Source organism: Aquarana catesbeiana, linkage group LG01, assembly GCF_042186555.1.
Source record: "Aquarana catesbeiana isolate 2022-GZ linkage group LG01, ASM4218655v1, whole genome shotgun sequence".
NCBI classification, from domain to species: Eukaryota; Metazoa; Chordata; class Amphibia; order Anura; family Ranidae; genus Aquarana; species Aquarana catesbeiana.
In genome coordinates this window covers 468608276-468626736 of record NC_133324.1, presented here as the reverse complement: position 1 = coordinate 468626736, position 18461 = coordinate 468608276, and the positions used below count along the sequence as shown (strand labels likewise).

The 18461-nt window shown below is 40.3% G+C and overlaps 1 protein-coding gene across 1 annotated transcript in view; it reads right to left on the bottom strand.

The window, feature by feature from the left end:
- The window catches only part of GRIN3A (glutamate ionotropic receptor NMDA type subunit 3A), a 596809-nt gene that overhangs the window by 51640 nt on the left and 526708 nt on the right, over nucleotides 1-18461 (bottom strand). The window contains exon 7 of the mRNA XM_073591206.1: nucleotides 9058-9222. Within this exon, the coding sequence (XP_073447307.1) occupies nucleotides 9058-9222 (165 nt within the window). The remainder of the gene's footprint in view (nucleotides 1-9057; nucleotides 9223-18461) is intronic.

Genomic DNA, 18461 nt, shown 5'->3' with positions numbered 1-18461 from the left:
TATATGATTTTTATTAGCTGTTGGGTTTGTTTCTACTTTAACAAACTACTGTATGCTTGGGTTCTATGAATTGCAATGCTGGGGTACTTGTATGCTCATATGTGTACCCCAAAAATTATTTTTAAGGACCAATACATGTTCCCAATACCTGATTGATGGCTAGTTCTTCAATCGTTAACATATTAGCTATTGTTTTCTATTAATTATGTGTTTTTTGTTTGTTTGTTTTATTATTCTTATTATTATTATAACTTTTAGTCTGGGGTAGTTTTGCTGACAGCCCATTCAAGTTCCGACATTTTTTCTCAGCCTGTTACTGCATCCTCTGAAAAAATATTTAAAAACAGTTCAATTAAAACACCTCACAACCTTATCCCAGGTGCACCATAACCCTCTGCTGTATCCTCATATACCTGAAAAGTGTTTGGTCTTATCTTAGTTACATGTATATAAACGAAAATTATAAAATGATGTTGCGCTGTGTCTTTAAAATCACTAATCACATTGTGCACAAGACAAAAAATAAATAAATCATATTGTCACCACCATCAGTATAATACACTGTAAACAAATTTACATATATATATGTCTTGTGCACAATGTGTGCAACATAATTGTATATTTTAATTTTGATGCACTAGTATTTAGGTGTATTTGAATGCAGCTGTGATTAGAATTTATTTGATTTGATTTTAATTATTTTAAATATTTTTTTAAGCACTTAGCACAGTTTTCTTTTTTGTTTTTCATATGTGTATATAAAACAACTGTATTGATTTTATCAGCAACATCTGCAGGAGATATTTGGTAGTCCTCTGTGATCCAGGGTTGATTAGTTTTATTAAAAGTCAGCTTCTTATTCACAAATTTTCCCAAACACACTGATGGTACTCTTTGATATTTTACCTGCAGCAGTGCAGACTAGTACCTTAAATGCATATTGAGTCGCCTCCATAAATATGATTGTTTGCAAGTGTTTTAGTTGCAGCCTTGCTGCCCCTGCCCATGTATAAAATAATTAAAATTATAAAGAAAACATATGTAAATAAATAAAAAAGTAAAAACATGGAAATTATAAAAAAGTCTTAATTTAGAGATTGTTGGCCTATCACTCCTTGATTAAGACCTTTGTACAGGGAATTTTCCATGTATCTTTGCTTGTTCATTCCCTTGTGTCTCCTCACTAGGGATGAGCCGAACACCCCCCTGTTCGGTTCACACCAGAACTTGCGAACAGGCAAAAAATTTGTTTGAACACGCGAACACCATTAAAGTCTATGGGACACGAACATGAATAATCAAAAGTGCTAATTTTAAAGGCTTATATGCAAGTTATTGTCATAAAAAGTGTTTGGGGACCTGGGTCCTGCCCCAGGGACATGGATCAATGCAAAAAAAAGTTTTAAAAATGGCCGTTTTTTCGGGGGCAGTGGTTTTAATAATGCTTAAAGTGAAACAATAAAAGTGTAATATTCCTTTAAATTTTGTACCTGGGGGATGTCTATAGTATGCCTGTAAAGGGGCACATGTCTCCCATGTTTAGAACAATCTGACAGCAAAATGACATTTCAAAGGAAAAAAGTAATTTAAAACTACTCGTGTCCCCCCTCTTTTCCTGCGGCCTGCCAGGTTGCGTGCTCGGATAAGGGTCTGGTATGGATTTTTGGGGGGACCCCACACCATTTTTTTTTAAATTTTGGCATGGGGTTCTCTGTAAAATCCATACCAGACCTGAAGGGTCTGGTATAGATTTTGAGGGAGACCCCACTCCATTTTTTTTAACATTTTGGCCGGGGTTCCCCTTAATATCCATACCAGACCTGAAGGGCCTGGTATGGAATTTAGGGGGACCCCCATGTCATTTTTTTTTTAAATTTTGGTTCAGGGTTCCCCTGTGGGGAATTCCCATGCCGTTTTTATCAATAAACTTTTATGTGTATTGTCGGACCGGCAATTCATTAATAGCCGCGAGTAGTTTTAAATGACTTTTTTTCCTTTGAAATTTCATTTTGCTGTCAGACTGTTCTAAACACAGGAAACATGCGCCCCTTTACAGGCATACTATAGACACCCCCAGGTATGAAATTTATAGGAATATTACACTTTTATTGTTTCACTTTAAGCATTATTAAAATCACTGCCCCCGAAAAAACGGACGTTTTTAAAACTTTTTTTGCATTGATCCATATCCCCTGGGGCAGGACCCAGGTCCCCAAACACTTTTTATGACAATATCATGCATATAAGCCTTTAAAATTAGCACTTTTGATTTCTCCCATAGACTTTTAAAGGGTGTTCCACAGCTTTTGAATTTGCCGCGAACACCCCATATTGTTCGCTGTGCGGCGAACTGGCGAACAGCCAATGTTCGAGTCGAACATGAGTTTGACTCAAACTCAAAACTCATCCCTACTCCTCACACTTCAGAAACTGCTTTTCAAACCCAATAGACATTCCTCTCTCTATTCACACTTACAAGATGGTATTCTTTGTACCCATCACTTCTGTGAGGCCCGTGTCTGAGCTGGTGGCCTTATCTTGCAAGAAACTTTTATTTTTATGTAGGAACAAAGTGATGTTGAGACCTATAACTTTCTTTTTGCCTAAGGTAGTACCCTGTTTGCATTGTCATCTCGGTCTGTGTTTGCTTGAAAGCCTTACAAGGAAAAACAATTACAGACTTGAATAAAAAAGTAATCATTTTGTAAATATTACAATGTGTTAAATGTATAGAACAGAGCCTCCCAAGTGGCTTTCTCTATTTTTGCCCTGTTGAAGGAAGTCTGCCACCAAGTAGCTCTGTACACCGTGAAGAAAGCAGTATTATAATTGCCTGACCAGTAGCCTGGATTTCTGAACCTTCGATCAGAGCTACTGGTGCTGGTTGTATAAACTCCTTGCGCTGGTCAAATATGGGTTCTACTGCTGGCCATTGTAGATAAATGAATATACAAAAATAGGATGGCAGCACTCCAATTTTAAATGCAGAAATAGAAAAGTTTATTGAGGAGATAAAATCATGAGACAAAAGCAATTACATAGACAATGGCAGGGGCAAAATGTGACCCATTTCACACGGCTGGCGTACTTTGTCTTGGTTTAGACGAAGCACGCCAGCCGTGTGAAACGCGTCACCTTTTGCCCCAGCCATTGCCTATGTCATTGCTTTTTGTTTCATGATTTTATCTCCTCCATTACCTTTTCTATTTTTTGCATCTAATATGGGAGTGCTGCCATCCTATTTTTGTATATCCATTTGTCTGCAGCAGTGACAGGGCGTGCACCCACCAATCTGATGTGTGTTCATTCTTCAGCAGTTCAGCTATCCACACCTGCAGCAGTTACTTCATTTTGCTGGCCATTGTAGTTCCTGGCGCTGACCATTAATCACTGCAGGACACAATAGCAACCTAGGGGTCCTTCGGAGAATAACAGCAGTCAGCGATGGACACGCTATTCCACACATCTGGAGGTGTGAAATAGAATTGGTGGCGGGAGTTATGCTACAAAGCAACATTACAGCAAACAAGCTGCTGAACAGGTAATCATAAAGCTATTTTCCTCATAGACACTGTCATTTTGTAATTTTGTTATCCCCATTAGGGATGAGCCGAACACCCCCCTGTTCGGTTCGCACCAGAACATGCGAACAGGAAAAAAGTTCGTTCGAACACGCGAACACCGTTAAAGTCTATGGGACACGAACATGAATAATCAAAAGTGCTAATTTTAAAGGCTAATATGCAAGTTATTGTCATAAAAAGTGTTTGGGGACCTGGGTCCTGCCCCAGGGGACATGGATCAATGCAAAAAAAAGTTTTAAAAACGGCAGTTTTTTCAGGAGCAGTGATTTTAATAATGCTTAAAGTCAAACAATAAAAGTGTAATATCCCTTTAAATTTCGTACCTGGGGGGTGTCTATAGTATGCCTGTAAAGGGGTGCATGTTTCCTGTGTTTAGAACAGTCTGACAGCAAAATGACATTTTGAAGGAAAAAACTCATTTAAAACTACCCGCGGCTATTGCATTGTCGACAATACACATAGAAGTTCATTGATAAAAACGGCATGGGAATTCCCCAAAGGGGAACCCCGATCCAAAATTAAAAAAAAAAAATGACGTGGGAGTTCCCCTAAATTCCATACCAGGCCCTTCAGGTCTGGTATGGATATTAAGGGGAACCCCGGCCAAAATTTAAAAAAAAAAATGACGTGGGGTTCCCCCTAAATTCCATACCAGACCCTTCAGGTCTGGTATGGATTTTAAGGGGAACCCCGCGCCAAAAAAAAAAAAAAAACGGCGTGGGGTCCCCCCAAAAATCCATACCAGACCCTTATCCGAGCACGCAACCTGGCAGGCCGCAGGAAAAGAGGGGGGGACGAGAGTGCGGCCCCCCCCTCCTGAACCGTAGCAGGCCACATGCCCTCAACATTGGGAGGGTGCTTTGGGGTAGCCCCCCAAAACACCTTGTCCCCATGTTGATGAGGACAAGGGCCTCATCCCCACAACCCTGGCCGGTGGTTGTGGGGGTCTGCGGGCGGGGGGCTTATCGGAATCTGGAAGCCCCCTTTAACAAGGGGACCCCCAGATCCCGCCCCCCCCTGTGTGAAATGGTAAGGGGGTACAAAAGTACCCCTACCATTTCACTAAAAAACTGTCAAAAATGTTAAAAATGACAAGAGACAGTTTTTGACAATTCCTTTATTTAAATACTTCTTCTTTCTTCTATCTTCCTTCATCTTCTGGTTCTTCTGGTTCTTCTGGCTCTTCTGGTTCTTCCTCCGGCGTTCTCGTCCAGCATCTCCTCCGCGGCGTCTTCTATCTTCTTCTCCTCGGGCCGCTCCGCACCCATGGCATGGGGGGGAGGCTCCCGCTCTTCTCTTCATCTTCTTCATCTTCTTCTCTTCTTCTTTTCTTCTCTTCTTCTCTTCTTCATTTTCTTCTCCGGGCTGCTCCGCACCCATGCTGGCATGGAGGGAGGCTCCCGATGTGTGACGGCGCTCCTCGTCTGACAGTTCTTAAATAACGGGGGCGGGGCCACCCGGTGACCCCGCCCCCCTCTGACGCACGGGACATGACGGGACTTCCCTGTGGCTTTCCCCGTGACGTCACAGGGAAGTCCCGTCAAGTCACCGTGCGTCAGAGGGGGGCGGGGTCACCGGGTGGCCCCACCCCCCGTTATTTAAGAACTGTCAGAGGAGGAGCGCCGTCACACAGCGGGAGCCTCCCTCCATGCCAGCATGGGTGCGGAGCGGCCCGGAGAAGAAAATGAAGAAGAGAAGAAAAGAAGAAGAGAAGAAGAGAAGAAGATGAAGAAGAAGAGAAGAGCGGGAGCCTCCCCCCATGCCATGGGTGCGGAGCGGCCCGAGGAGAAGAAGATAGAAGACGCCGCGGAGGAGATGCTGGACGAGAACGCCGGAGGAAGAACCAGAAGAGCCAGAAGAACCAGAAGAAGATGAAGGAAGATAGAAGAAAGAAGAAGTATTTAAATAAAGGAATTGTCAAAAACTGTCTCTTGTCATTTTTAACATTTTTGACAGTTTTTTAGTGAAATGGTAGGACATTTCACACAGGGGGGGCCGGGATCTGGGGGTCCCCTTGTTAAAGGGGGCTTCCAGATTCCGATAAGCCCCCCCGCCCGCAGACCCCCACAACCACCGGCCAGGGTTGTGGGGATGAGGCCCTTGTCCTCATCAACATGGGGACAAGGTGTTTTGGGGGGTTACCCCAAAGCACCCTCCCAATGTTGAGGGCATGTGGCCTGGTACGGTTCAGGAGGGGGGGGCCGCACTCTCGTCCCCCCCTCTTTTCCTGCGGCCTGCCAGGTTGCGTGCTCAGATAAGGGTCTGGTATGGATTTTTGGGGGGACCCCACGCCGTTTTTTTTTTTTTTTGGCACGGGGTTCCCCTTAAAATCCATACCAGACCTGAAGGGTCTGGTATGGAATTTAGGGGGAACCCCACGTCATTTTTTTTTTTTTAAATTTTGGCCGGGGTTCCCCTTAATATCCATATCAGACCTGAAGGGCCTGGTATGGAATTTAGGGGGACTCCCACGTCATTTTTTTTTTTTTATTTTGGTTCGGGGTTCCCCTTTGGGGAATTCCCATGCCGTTTTTATCAATGAACTTCTATGTGTATTGTCGGCAATGCAATAGCCGCGGGTAGTTTTAAATGAGTTTTTTCCTTCAAAATGTCATTTTGCTGTCAGACTGTTCTAAACACAGGAAACATGCGCCCCTTTACAGGCATACTATAGACACCCCCCAGGTACGAAATTTAAAGGGATATTACACTTTTATTGTTTGACTTTAAGCATTATTAAAATCACTGCTCCTGAAAAAACGGCCGTTTTTAAAACTTTTTTTTGCATTGATCCATGTCCCCTGGGGCAGGACCTGGGTCCCCAAACACTTTTTATGACAATAACTTGCATATTAGCCTTTAAAATTAGCACTTTTGATTTTTCCCATAGACTTTTAAAGGGTGTTCTGCGGCACTCGAATTTGCCGCGAACACCCGAAATTGTTCGCTGTTCGGCGAACTTGCGAACAGCCAATGTTCGAGTCGAACATGAGTTCGACTCGAACTCGAAGCTCATCCCTAATCCCCATTTACAGAGTCACTTTAAATATGTGAATCTGTGCCAGAATATTTTTTTTGTTTACTTACTAAAGGACAAGATTAAATATTAGGATATCTTTATCAGCTACATCCTGCAGTGGGAAATAGATCTGAAGGTCAGACACACAAGATGTGCTATATACTGCCTAAAGAAAAATGCTCAGCCCTTCCTTCTCTGAGCTGGCCGCTCAGCTGTCGGCTAATTGCCAGCTCCCATCTCTTGCCACAGTTACACAGCTGTTGATGATCCTGCTCATCAGTCCTGCCTACTTGAGCCATCCTGTCCAGAGGAGCTCTACCTTCACCTTGGTCACATCACAAGAAACTATCGCCTGTGTTCCTGTTTAAAGACTGGCTTTGCTGACATCCCTTCTGGCTCCAGATCCTGCTTGCTGTTCCACTACTTTGATCCCTGACTTCTGGCTTGGCTGACTACCTGTTCCAGTTACTGAACTTTGGCTATGTTTTGACTACGTTTGTTCTTTTTAGTTTTATTATTAAACAAGTGTGATTTAACTGTATTTCTGTCTCGGTCTGATTTCATGGTTTCTGACAAGAGGTGAATTTATTTTCCTTACTTTCTCCTCTTGTAGCTTTAACTGGCAAAAATAAAAATATAAAAGGATGTTTTAAGTGTCCTAAGGGCCCATTCACACGAGAAACTGCCAATAACTGTGCATTTTTGACTGCATGTTTACATGCATTTGAAGCGTGTTTGAATCACTCTTGACGCGCGCTTGACTCATGCTTTGATTGCTTTTAGCACTGTGTTTGCAGTGCATTTTTCTATATATTTTTGGGCTTGGCTTTCTTGGATTAAAGGGGCACGGTGCAGTGTGTTTGCAGCATGTGTGTTTTGTGCATTAGTAGCGCTCTACTTTTTTTGACTGCGCTGTACTGCACTGCAATCATGTAAACTATGCCCGTAGGATTACCTTGATTTTGGGCTGACAATGCAGTTGGAGTGCAGTCCAAAATGCATCCAACTGCAGCCACTTGCATCCAACTGCATTCGGTGTGAAAGGGTCCTAAGGGAAATTTACATTGTATCTGATATAATAAGGCTAGAGACTGAAATATCCAGAATTAATTTAAGAGTATAAAAACATACCCAAATTTAGATACACTTTTCATAAAATATATTGTAAACTGAAATTTTCTTTATTAAATGGTGAGGAATTATAGCTAGAATAGTACAATTTTGTTAATTGGCTTTACACACTCCAAATTTACACAAATGTAAAATGTGTGGGTAAAATGTGTGTTATTGGGCACACTCACGGTACACAAAATCATAACATTTAGGCCTCATGCACACTGAGCTTAAAGCAGAGTTTCACCCAAAAGTGGAATGTCCACTTACAGTATCTGTCTCCCCCCCCTCCGGTGACACATTTGGCACCTTTCAGGGGGCAGTGGGGAATGGGTACCTGTTTTTGACAGGTATCCTTTCCCTACTTCAGGAGACAGCGCCGCAGCACCGTCCCTCGGAAGTTCGCCCCCCCTCGTCCTTCCTCCGCCTCTGGGCAAATTAGAAAGCTTCGCGAATGCGCAGTAGGGTATCGGCTGTGAAGCCAAAACGCTTCACTGCTGGTTTCTCTTACCAGGAATGGCAGCGGCAGCACCCGACAGCCGATCCAAAAAATCAGCTGGGGTGCCGACATTGCGCGAACACTGCACAGGTGAGTGTCCGTATTAAAAATCAGCAGCTACAATATTTGTAGCTGCTGACTTCTAGTTTTTTTTGCAGGTGGGCATTTGGCATTCCACAGGCGTTTGGCATTTTTTTCTTTCAGCCTGTAGAAGCAAATCCATGTTAGACTATGAGTCCATGCACATTTAGGCATTCACAGGCATATTTGAAGTGAAGAATTTTTCAGGCAGAAACAAAAACCCCATCACAAGTGCATTTTTGAAAGGAAAATGTTTGACACACAGAAATGCACACAAACACAGAGTTTAGACATTTTCAAGTGTAAATTGATTATAATTAAAAATGAGCAGAGGGGAATGTTTTAGAAAAAATGCTTATATGCACACATACATGCTCATAAACATGTGTGCAATATTAGCCATTATGAGCATTTTTTATGTCACTTTTTTCTGCCAGAGGTTCTGTCATTCTTCCAGGTGCCTAGTGTGCATGGACTATTACAGTATTAGTTTTATACCGAAAAGGCAAATGAGTCTTACATCAGACATACTTGGGATAATAACAGTACTGTATGAGGCAAAGCTAGCTTAGAGTCACTGCATTAGATAGATAGATACATAGATAGATAGATAGATAACTTTGAAACTATTACTGGTCTTGGTGAATCAAGCAAGTAATATTTTTTTTCCACTTATAATGAATTTAAACACATTTTTCCACTTATAATGAATTTAAACAATTTTAGCAATGCATCATAAAAGCAAAAAAGCATATACATACCTGACTAGTATGAAGCCAGTACTTCAATTTGGATTTCTTTTTAATCCTCGGCAGAACCAACCTGAATACAATATGTTCTCCAATAGTGGTAAGAATGGATACACCAATTCCTATACAGAGCATGACAAACAGCCCTGAGAAGTGTTTGATGCCCATTTGCAGAGTCTGGGAAAGTAATATGCATGAAAAATCAATTAACATAATAGTGATAGTGCTGTTTTATTTTCCACAGCTGGACAGAATTTATCTTGCCTGAATATTAAACTATTCGAGCCAAAGGCTTTCAAAGCAAATTAGATGGCAAAAAGGCTACATTTTAAAATATAAATCAACTTTTAATTTAACAAACTTATATCAGCACACACATAAAGTTAAAAAAAATTTCATTACTTATTAAACACATTATTTTTCTATTATATATCTGTGGTAGAAAGGGGTAGAATGAGTACATGAGTAAAGTCAGCAGTTAAAATGTACTTAAAAATTGTAGTAAATGTATGATTACTTCTTAGGTTTTTTTAATTTTAAGCAATTTTAATGTTAATATTGTGTGTTTGAAGATTTGATCCCTGTTTTTGTGCTGTCACATAATTTGGCAACCGGAATTTGTAGCTTGACTGCTAGGTTTCCTGTATTATTCACTGGTGTAGGCTTTTAATGAGTCCAACTGCTGAAGTGCTTAGACTATTCACATTTAAGGATGTCTGTGCAGTCTTATGCCACGTACACACGATCGGAATTTCCATCAGAAAAAACTTGGATGGTTTTTCCGACGGAATTCCGCTCAAGCTTGCCTTGCATACACACGGTCACACAAAAGTTCTCTGAACTTTCGACCGTCAAGAACACGGTGACGTACAACACTATGACGAGCCGAGAAGATGAAGTTCAATGCTTCCGAGCATGCATCAAATTATTTCCGAGCATGCATGATATTTTGCGCATCCGAATTGCATACAGACGAACGCATTTTCGGATAGGAACTTTTCCCGACCGAAAAATAGAGAACGTGCTCTCAATCTTTTTCTGCCAGCAAAAGACCGATGGAGTGTACACACAGTCGCATTTTACGACAAAAAGCTCTCATCTGAGTTTTGCTGGCGGCATTTCCGATCGTGTGTACACGGCATTAGATAACAAGATGATCTTGTGCACTTGCTTTATATAAGGTGCCCACCCTAAGAAAGAGAGCAGAAAGCAAGTATAATAAACTAGATACAAATAATTAAAGTGAAGGCCAGGGAAAGTGCAGGACAGATTTATACAATGCTTGCACAAACAAAGTTTGAGCAAAATGATTACCAATAAGGGGGAAATGTGTCACTTTCACCTTACTTACACCCACAAAGTCTCAATTAGCAAAGAAAATTTATATTAGTATGATGCCCTTCATGATTTTAGACTATGCTTTACAATAGATAGAGTGGATAAGGCATAAAGCCTCTATCAGGATTTTCTCCCCACATGGGAAATTTCTCTTCAAATTCTATCTCTGTGACCAAAGAGAATATAAGAAGAATCTCTTCTACAGAGACACACACATCAAACCTGAAAGAGGTTCTAATCATTCTCCACTCTACTAAAGACTGCTTTCTTTGTCCACAGTAGATAGATATTCATATCCTGTCTTGGTGACCCCACAAAAGTTAAGGAAAATCTACTTAATTAGATCACAGGCAGTAGTTAAAAACTGACAGAATTTTTAATCCTTCCCCATGTTTAAAGCTGTCAGCTTAGCCAAACATTTAGGAAGGCAAAGTCAGTGATCAGACCAGGAAGATTTAGTTTGGGGGTGCATTATTTATGTGTGCATATGGCATTTTACTAATTATTAACCACTTGCCTACTGGGCACTTTTACTCCCTTCCTGCCCTGACCAATTTTCAGCTTTCAGCACTGTCACATTTTGCCTGACAATTGTGCGGTCATGCAACACTGTACCCATATGAAATTTTTATATTTTTTTCCACACAAATAGATGTTTCTGTTGTTAGTCTTTAATCGCCATTGGGTTTTTTATTTTTTGCTAAACAAACGAAAAAAGATCAAAATTTTGAAAAAACTTAAATGAATAGCTTATTACAAAAATTTGCAAACAGGTAATGTTTTCCTTTCATTGATGTGCACTCATGAGGCTGCACTGACGGGCACTGATAGGCTGCACTGATGGACACTGATGGGCACTGATTAGGCAGCACTGATAGGCACCAATAGGTGGCACTGATGGGCACTGATAGGCGGCACTGATGGGCACTGAAAAGTGGCAGTAATGGGCACTGAAAGGCAGCACTGAAGGGCACTGATAGGTGGCACTGATAGGCGGCACTGATGGGCACTGCTAGGTGGCACTAATAGGTGGCACCGATGGGCACTGATAGGCAGCACTGATAGGTGACATTGATGAGGAGGCATTGGTGGACACTGATTGTCAGCACTGGTGGGCATTGTTGGGACTGCACTGATAATGAGGACACTGATAATTATTTCCCTTATTATCAGTATAGATTTCCTTTTAACACAAGCTGATTATCAGCTCTCTTTTCCTCTCCTCACACTGTGAGGAAAAAAAAGCCGATAACCGGCTTGTGTTTACATCCATGATCAGCTGTCATTGGACACAACTGATCAGGTGGTAAAGGGCCGCTGTGATTGACCCTTTACCCCAATCCAAGCGATTCGAAAGACGCAGCGAACATAGAGCGCGCTGCCCACGTGCTGCAGGGCATCCTTCTGGCAAAGTAAACCCGGGGTGTAGCCATCTTTTGGCTATAGCCTGGGCGGAAAGTGGTTAACCATATTTTACCACAAAATCTTTAGGAGTATTCCAATGTAGTTAATATACAGGTAAGATGGCCCACTTTCTGTTTCTTTGATTCAATAATTGTATCTGATCCGCTCATAATTTGTTTAACTTTTCTTATTAAAAGGTTCTAGGTGCCTATTGCATATAAAGTAATGTAATGGAAATTTGTAAGTTCTGTATATAATTGTATTGTATTTTGTATGTATTGCACACTGCCCTCACTGTGCACACAGCACTAATAATGTTTTCAGTACATGTTTACATTCTTTCGAGTCCTGATTAGAATTAGCCTGCCTATGTAACGCCCCTTGTTACCATAAACGTACAATTGTAATATTAATGTGATACCTACGTAATCATGTGCATAAAAACCTTCAATTGCGTCATAATAAAGCAGAACAGTAATTTGGAAAGATGCTGAGCGTATCTTTTGTGTCTGTTCCCTACTGCAGTAGTTATTATTAATTTGGAACCACTAATCAATATGAGGATAGGAGTTGCCTATCATCAATTTAGCTGAGTCAGCATGGCGAGCTTTGCCTTAGGAGGGGATTCCAGGTGACCCTGAGTATCCGAAACGAGGAGCTTGAGACGATCCGGGAATTTCTGATAATCAGCCGGCTGAGGTAAGCCTTTTGCTTACATTTGAGTTATCAGACTTCCTTGATCGGTAAGGCATTTTCGGGACAAAGGGTACCTATTTTACTCCCCTTAATCGAACTGTATTGATTGGTGGTTATATGTTATGTTGTCCCTGTCTATTTTCCATTGGAGTGTTATAGATAAGAAAGGGAAGAATAGTGCTGTTCACAGGTAAATGTAGTAAATCTGCTAGATAAAGTAGTTTAGAGGCAAGTGGGTATAGGCACACGTAGAGAAGAGAGAAGACTGGCCAGTCATTATGAGCATTGAATTAAGTAAGAGAATGAAGGGTAAGAGACCCTCAAAAATGCCCAGCGCAAGAGGAGCACTATATATGAACCAAAGGTGCGGTTCCGCCTATACTGAGCCCCTAGATTAATGGTTAGAGTGGACATGGATCCACAATGGGCAACTGGGTTACCAAGGTCCACAGGGACTAAGAATCATGCAGAGTAAACAGCTAGAGAAACAGCTATCTATGTGAGCAGGATGGATCAAGGGTGACATTAACACTAGACAGAAAGGGACATTTTCATGTTAAGTTGTGGGATGAATTTGGGGTCAGGCACTACAACTAGTAAAAGTCAGAAACAGAGAAATGAGAATTAAAACAGAATACTTTATATGTTGTCAGAGAGGGAAGATGGGATGAGCACTCTGGCTGCCCGTCTGATCATAGAAGCTAGATATAAAAGATATCTGAACAAAATAAGGAAAGCAGAATTTAGGCAGGAAAATATTAATGTGAGTTAAAAGAAAGTGAGAGAATGATATGCATGTGTTGTGTAAAATGGGAAAAAGTAAACGATTTTAGAGAGATATTGGTGTATGTGTGTGCGAATGCTGGGACCTTTAGTTCTATTGCTTGTGTGTGTCATATATGCAGATGTGACCCCCTCCTTTGTGCTCTCCTGAAAGAATGTCCCTGAGAGGTCAGTGATAAGCTGGAAGGACACCATGCCAATTCCAGTTTTTTAGACAAAACATGTGCCGGGTTAACGAATCTAATGGTAAACAATGTGATCACAATTATTTTGAATCTGTTTTCCAAACATGGTAAAATGAAGGTTACATTTAACCGTGTATTGCACACATTGAATATCCTTTGATAGTGGAAACAGTGCATTTAAAAACGGGAAATTAAGTAAAATTAAGTAATAATGAGTATTCATTTCTAATATGAGTTTAACAATTATATAGATATATTGAAACTGGTTTAGACAACCTTTGGTTGGAAATGAAATTCAGGTTAATGGGGAAATTTGTAATGAATGAGATTAGTTTAGATTAAGATAACAATTTTGTAATTTTACATTTATACAATAAGCCCTTATTGAGAGAAAAAAAGATTAAGATGAGGTTGTTATTTGGAATAAAGCTGCCATAATATTTAACAATGCCAAGATGGATGGGATACATAAGAAGTTTTTCTACAAAAATGATATTGTAAGGTTTTTGATGATAACTTGATGTGCGGTCCATGATGTAAGAGTAATAATAAATAAAATTTAAATATAACAGACCCATCACATCAAATCCACACACCCTGTTAGGATAGATGCCACCTGCAGACAGTTGTTTTATAGTTTTTGATGCTTTCTGATCCATCATACAGATTGTTGATCCTTTTGTTTTATTTATTTTTATTTTTGAAATCCAAAGCAATGTGTGGATTGCGAAATAATGTGCCCCTTTTTCTTGTAAGTACAGTGGTATAAGCAGAAGAATATTTTGGATTTATGGACATCTCTCCATGACCGCAGGGTATTGTTATCATTTATTATAATATTGCCAGGAAAAAGTTGTGTTTTGAAACATGAAACTGGAGTTCTTACACAAACAGCATGATAGAAAACAAGCTATTGTAATATATTTATGCAAGCTGGACCCAGTAATGAAGGGTTCACCCCAATATATCAGAGCTGTAGCTTTTATGCAAAGGTGCTATTAGACAAAGTTAGATATTGTTTTGGTCAAACATTTAATTTTTAATGGTCCGACATTCTGCGCAGCAAATATACAGCTAACTAAATGTTTGTCTAATGAAAGGTTTAAAATATGAGTTTGTTTATGTACAAATCTAACAATGAAAAATGTGTACATTTGAATCCAGCCACCTTATTGCCTCTATTGGAGGAGGCTGGAGACAAAGGAAAAGACACATGTGTTAAATTGATGGTGTAGGAATCAGCTGCTGTGAGCCCAGTGCAGGACACACTCCCTGAAGACCCAGATATTACATTTTTTGTAGATTTGAGTATGCAGTTTATCACCCAGAAGGATACTCTGTATTCAAAGTCATTGGATCCTTTTTGCCCAGCTCAAGAAGCAGAGCTCCATGTTTTAGCAAAGCCTGTGAGCTATAAAAAGAGTGTATATTTATATAGATAGTCGAGATAAAGAGAGCTTTTGGTTCCATTTAAAGGGCCAGAAGTTTGTTTTTACTTCGGCAGGTAAACCAACCAAGCATGCCAAGTTAATTTGATCAGCCGTTTTCAGCCTTCCAGGTTCTTGCTGAGGTAGCCATATTAACTTTCACACATGGAAGCAGACCAGGTGACTAAGGATGCTGCATTTACAGCCCCGGACACTCGATGGGTCTGTGCAACTCACAGATTCCACCCTAGTTCTGGCCCAGTATAGCTGGGATTAATAATTCAACTTTAAGGACCCCAGAACGAGAAGAACAAGTGGTCCACAGGGGGCAACTTCTTATGAAATAGGACTTTGGAAAAGGTGATCATTTATGTCTGCCAGCCACTCTTTTCCCTCCAGCTTGACACATGGACCGTGTCATCAGTCACAAGCAGTTATGGCTGCCTTAGTAAATGAGCATGGGATAGAGCCAGGGTTCTCCTCAGTTGTTTTTATAACATACCACTTCTTGTTTTACCTGTTACCAAAGGTGTTACCAAAAGCTGAACATCCCTTCCAGATATTACAAAAAGATATATCCAGATGCCCAAGTTAGGATCTTAGGAGTATGCATTTTGTCTGTATGGACATGTTTTTTGGATGTCCAGAGGCAAATGCTACTGCAAAGGCCACAGTAAAAAGTGTTATCAGAAGTAGTTTGTAAGTACAGAGTGCCAGAAAGTACAGAGAGTAACAGAGGAAATCATTTTTCATACGAGAGTCCTTACTAGAAGTTTTGATGTTTTATTTTTACACCCCCTACTGTCTACAATGTAGCGGACAAAGTAGAGTAAGAAACTAGAAAACTTTTGCCTGAATGTTTTCTTATATTTTATCAAGCCCCTAAGGGTAATGTTGGACTCTCTCCCTATGGGATTTTGTTTGGGAGTGTGTTACTCACTTGCTTATATTTTGTCTCAGCAGCTGAAGTCCTCCATTCGGATCTCACAGAGAATGTTGCTGATCTTTTAAGGTTTTTTGACAAACTCATTTATGTGTTTTCTCCCCAATTCCAGATCCTAAAAGTTTGGAAGGATCTAAAACTAAAGCCAGGTGACTTGTGGATTGTTAAGAGACATTTATATATAAGGAAATGTTTGGAGACTCAATACAGCATCTGTTTCATGTACAGTTTTTGCAAAACTTGAAGGAAAAGTCACCTGGATCCACACCAGACACTGCAAAAATGACTAAATTAAAGAAATCTCTGTGTTTGATTTGTTTCCCTCTTGTGATCACAGTCTAGGGTACTTTTTGATTCAATTACTTTAATTGTAAGGGATATATATATATATATATATTTGAAAAGTAGTTCAGCCATGTTGAAGTCATATTTGTCTTTTGTACGTCTTCCATTTTATGTAGAATTGTCTGTGTTTAAGTCAGCATACCAACAATTCATTTGTTTTTCACAATGAAAAGTCATTTTGTAAGGAAAAAGTTGCTCAGCTATTATTTTCTCCACAATGGAGTTTTTTGCCTCTTTGGCCAGGACTACCTCCACCTAAGCGTGAGGAGGTTCCAGGTTAAAGGTTATAGCAGGTATGGTTAGTGATCAAAATATTGATCAAAAGAGGGGAGACTGTAATGGAAATTTGTAAGTTCTGTATATAATTGTATTGTATTTTGTATGTATCGCACACTGCCCTCACTGTGCACACAGCACTAATAATGTTTTCAGTACATGTTTACATTCTTTCGAGTCCTGATTAGAATTAGCCTGCCTATGTAACACCCCTTGTTACCATAAACGTACAATTGTAATATTAATGTGATACCTACGTAATCATGTGCATAAAAACCTTCAATTGCGTCATAATAAAGCAGAACAGTAATTTGGAAAGATGCTGAGCGTATCTTTTGTGTCTGTTCCCTACTGCAGTAGTTATTATTAATTTGGAACCACTAATCAATATGAGGATAGGAGTTGCCTATCATCAATTTAGCTGAGTCAGCAACATCCAACACAATATTTTTTTTATTTTTTTTTACTTTTTTATTACAGGTACATACATAGATCTGTCAATTTACGCAGCGGTTTACATATATAGTACTGTGCAAAAGTTTTAGGCAGGTGTGAAGAAATGCTGTAAAGTATTATTAATATAATACAGGTTTTATATTGCTCCAACAGTTTGTGCAGCGCTTAACAAAATAAAGGAAAACATTACAGTTACATTACAATTTGGTACAAGAGGAATCAGAGGGCCCTGCTCATTAGAGCTTACAATATAAAAAGGAAGGGTCAATTAATACAAAAGGTAATAACTGTGGGGGATGAGCTGATGGAGGAAGTAAAACAGTGTTATTTAGAAGCAGGATAGGCTTCTTTAAAAAGAAGGGTTTTCAGGGATCGTCTAAAGATGGACAGATTAGGGGACAGTCAGACAGATTGGGGTAGGGAGTAAGAATGCTTTAAAAATATATATTTTAATTGTTTGTTTTTTTATCAATATGCAAAATGCAGAGTGAGCGAACAATAGAAAAAATCTAAATCAACTCAATATTTGATTTGGCTTCACACCAGCATCAACTCCTATGCCCTGTACACACGATCAGATTTTCCGACAAATGTTGGATGTGAGCTTGTTGGCTGAAAGTCTGACCGTGTGTATGCTCCATCAAACATTTGTTGGCGGGCTTTCCGCCAACAAATGTTGGCTAGCAGGTTCTCAAATTTTCCGCTAGCAAAACTTTGTTGTCGGAATTTCCGATCGTGTGTACACAAGTCCGACGCACAAAAGTTCACGCATGCTCGGAATCAAGCAGAAGGAGCCCCACTGGCTATTGAACTTCCCTTTTCTCAGCTCGTCGTACATCTTGTATGTCACCACGTTTGTAGGCGACATAACATTTGCACATTTTGTGCACTTGCGCAAAGTCAGGGATTTTGAAGAATTAGAGTCAGGTGTACGATTAACCAGTTATACCAAGCAGGTGTTAGTGATCATCAATTTCATATATTGGTTAATACACAGTCATTAACTGAAACAGCTGTGTAGGAAGCTTAAAACTGGGTGAGGAACAATCAAACTTTGCTACTAAGGTAAGGTTGTGGAAAACAGTTTCATGTCACAGGTTATACACCATGGCAAGACTGAGCAAAGCAACAAGACACAAGGTAGTTACACTGTATCAGCAAGGTCTCTGCCAGGCAAAGATTTCAAAACACACTGGGATTTCAAGATGTGCTGTTCAAGCTCCTTTGAAGAAGCACAAAGAAACAGGCAACACTGAGGAACGTAGATGCAGTGGTTAGCCAAGGAAACTTAATGCAGATGAAAGACATATTATGCTTACTTCCCATTGACATCAGAAGATGTACAGCAGTGCCATTAGCACAGAACTAGTGGGGCCCAGGTACACCCATCTACTGTCCAGAGAAGTCTGTCCAGAGAAGTCTGACCAGAAGGGGTCTTCATGAAAAACTGCGGCCAAAATGCCATACCTCTGACGTGGAAGCAAGGCTAAGCAACCCAATTATGCATGCAGGTGCTCTAGACTGATGAGTCAAAATGTGAAATATTTGGCTGTAGCAGGAGGC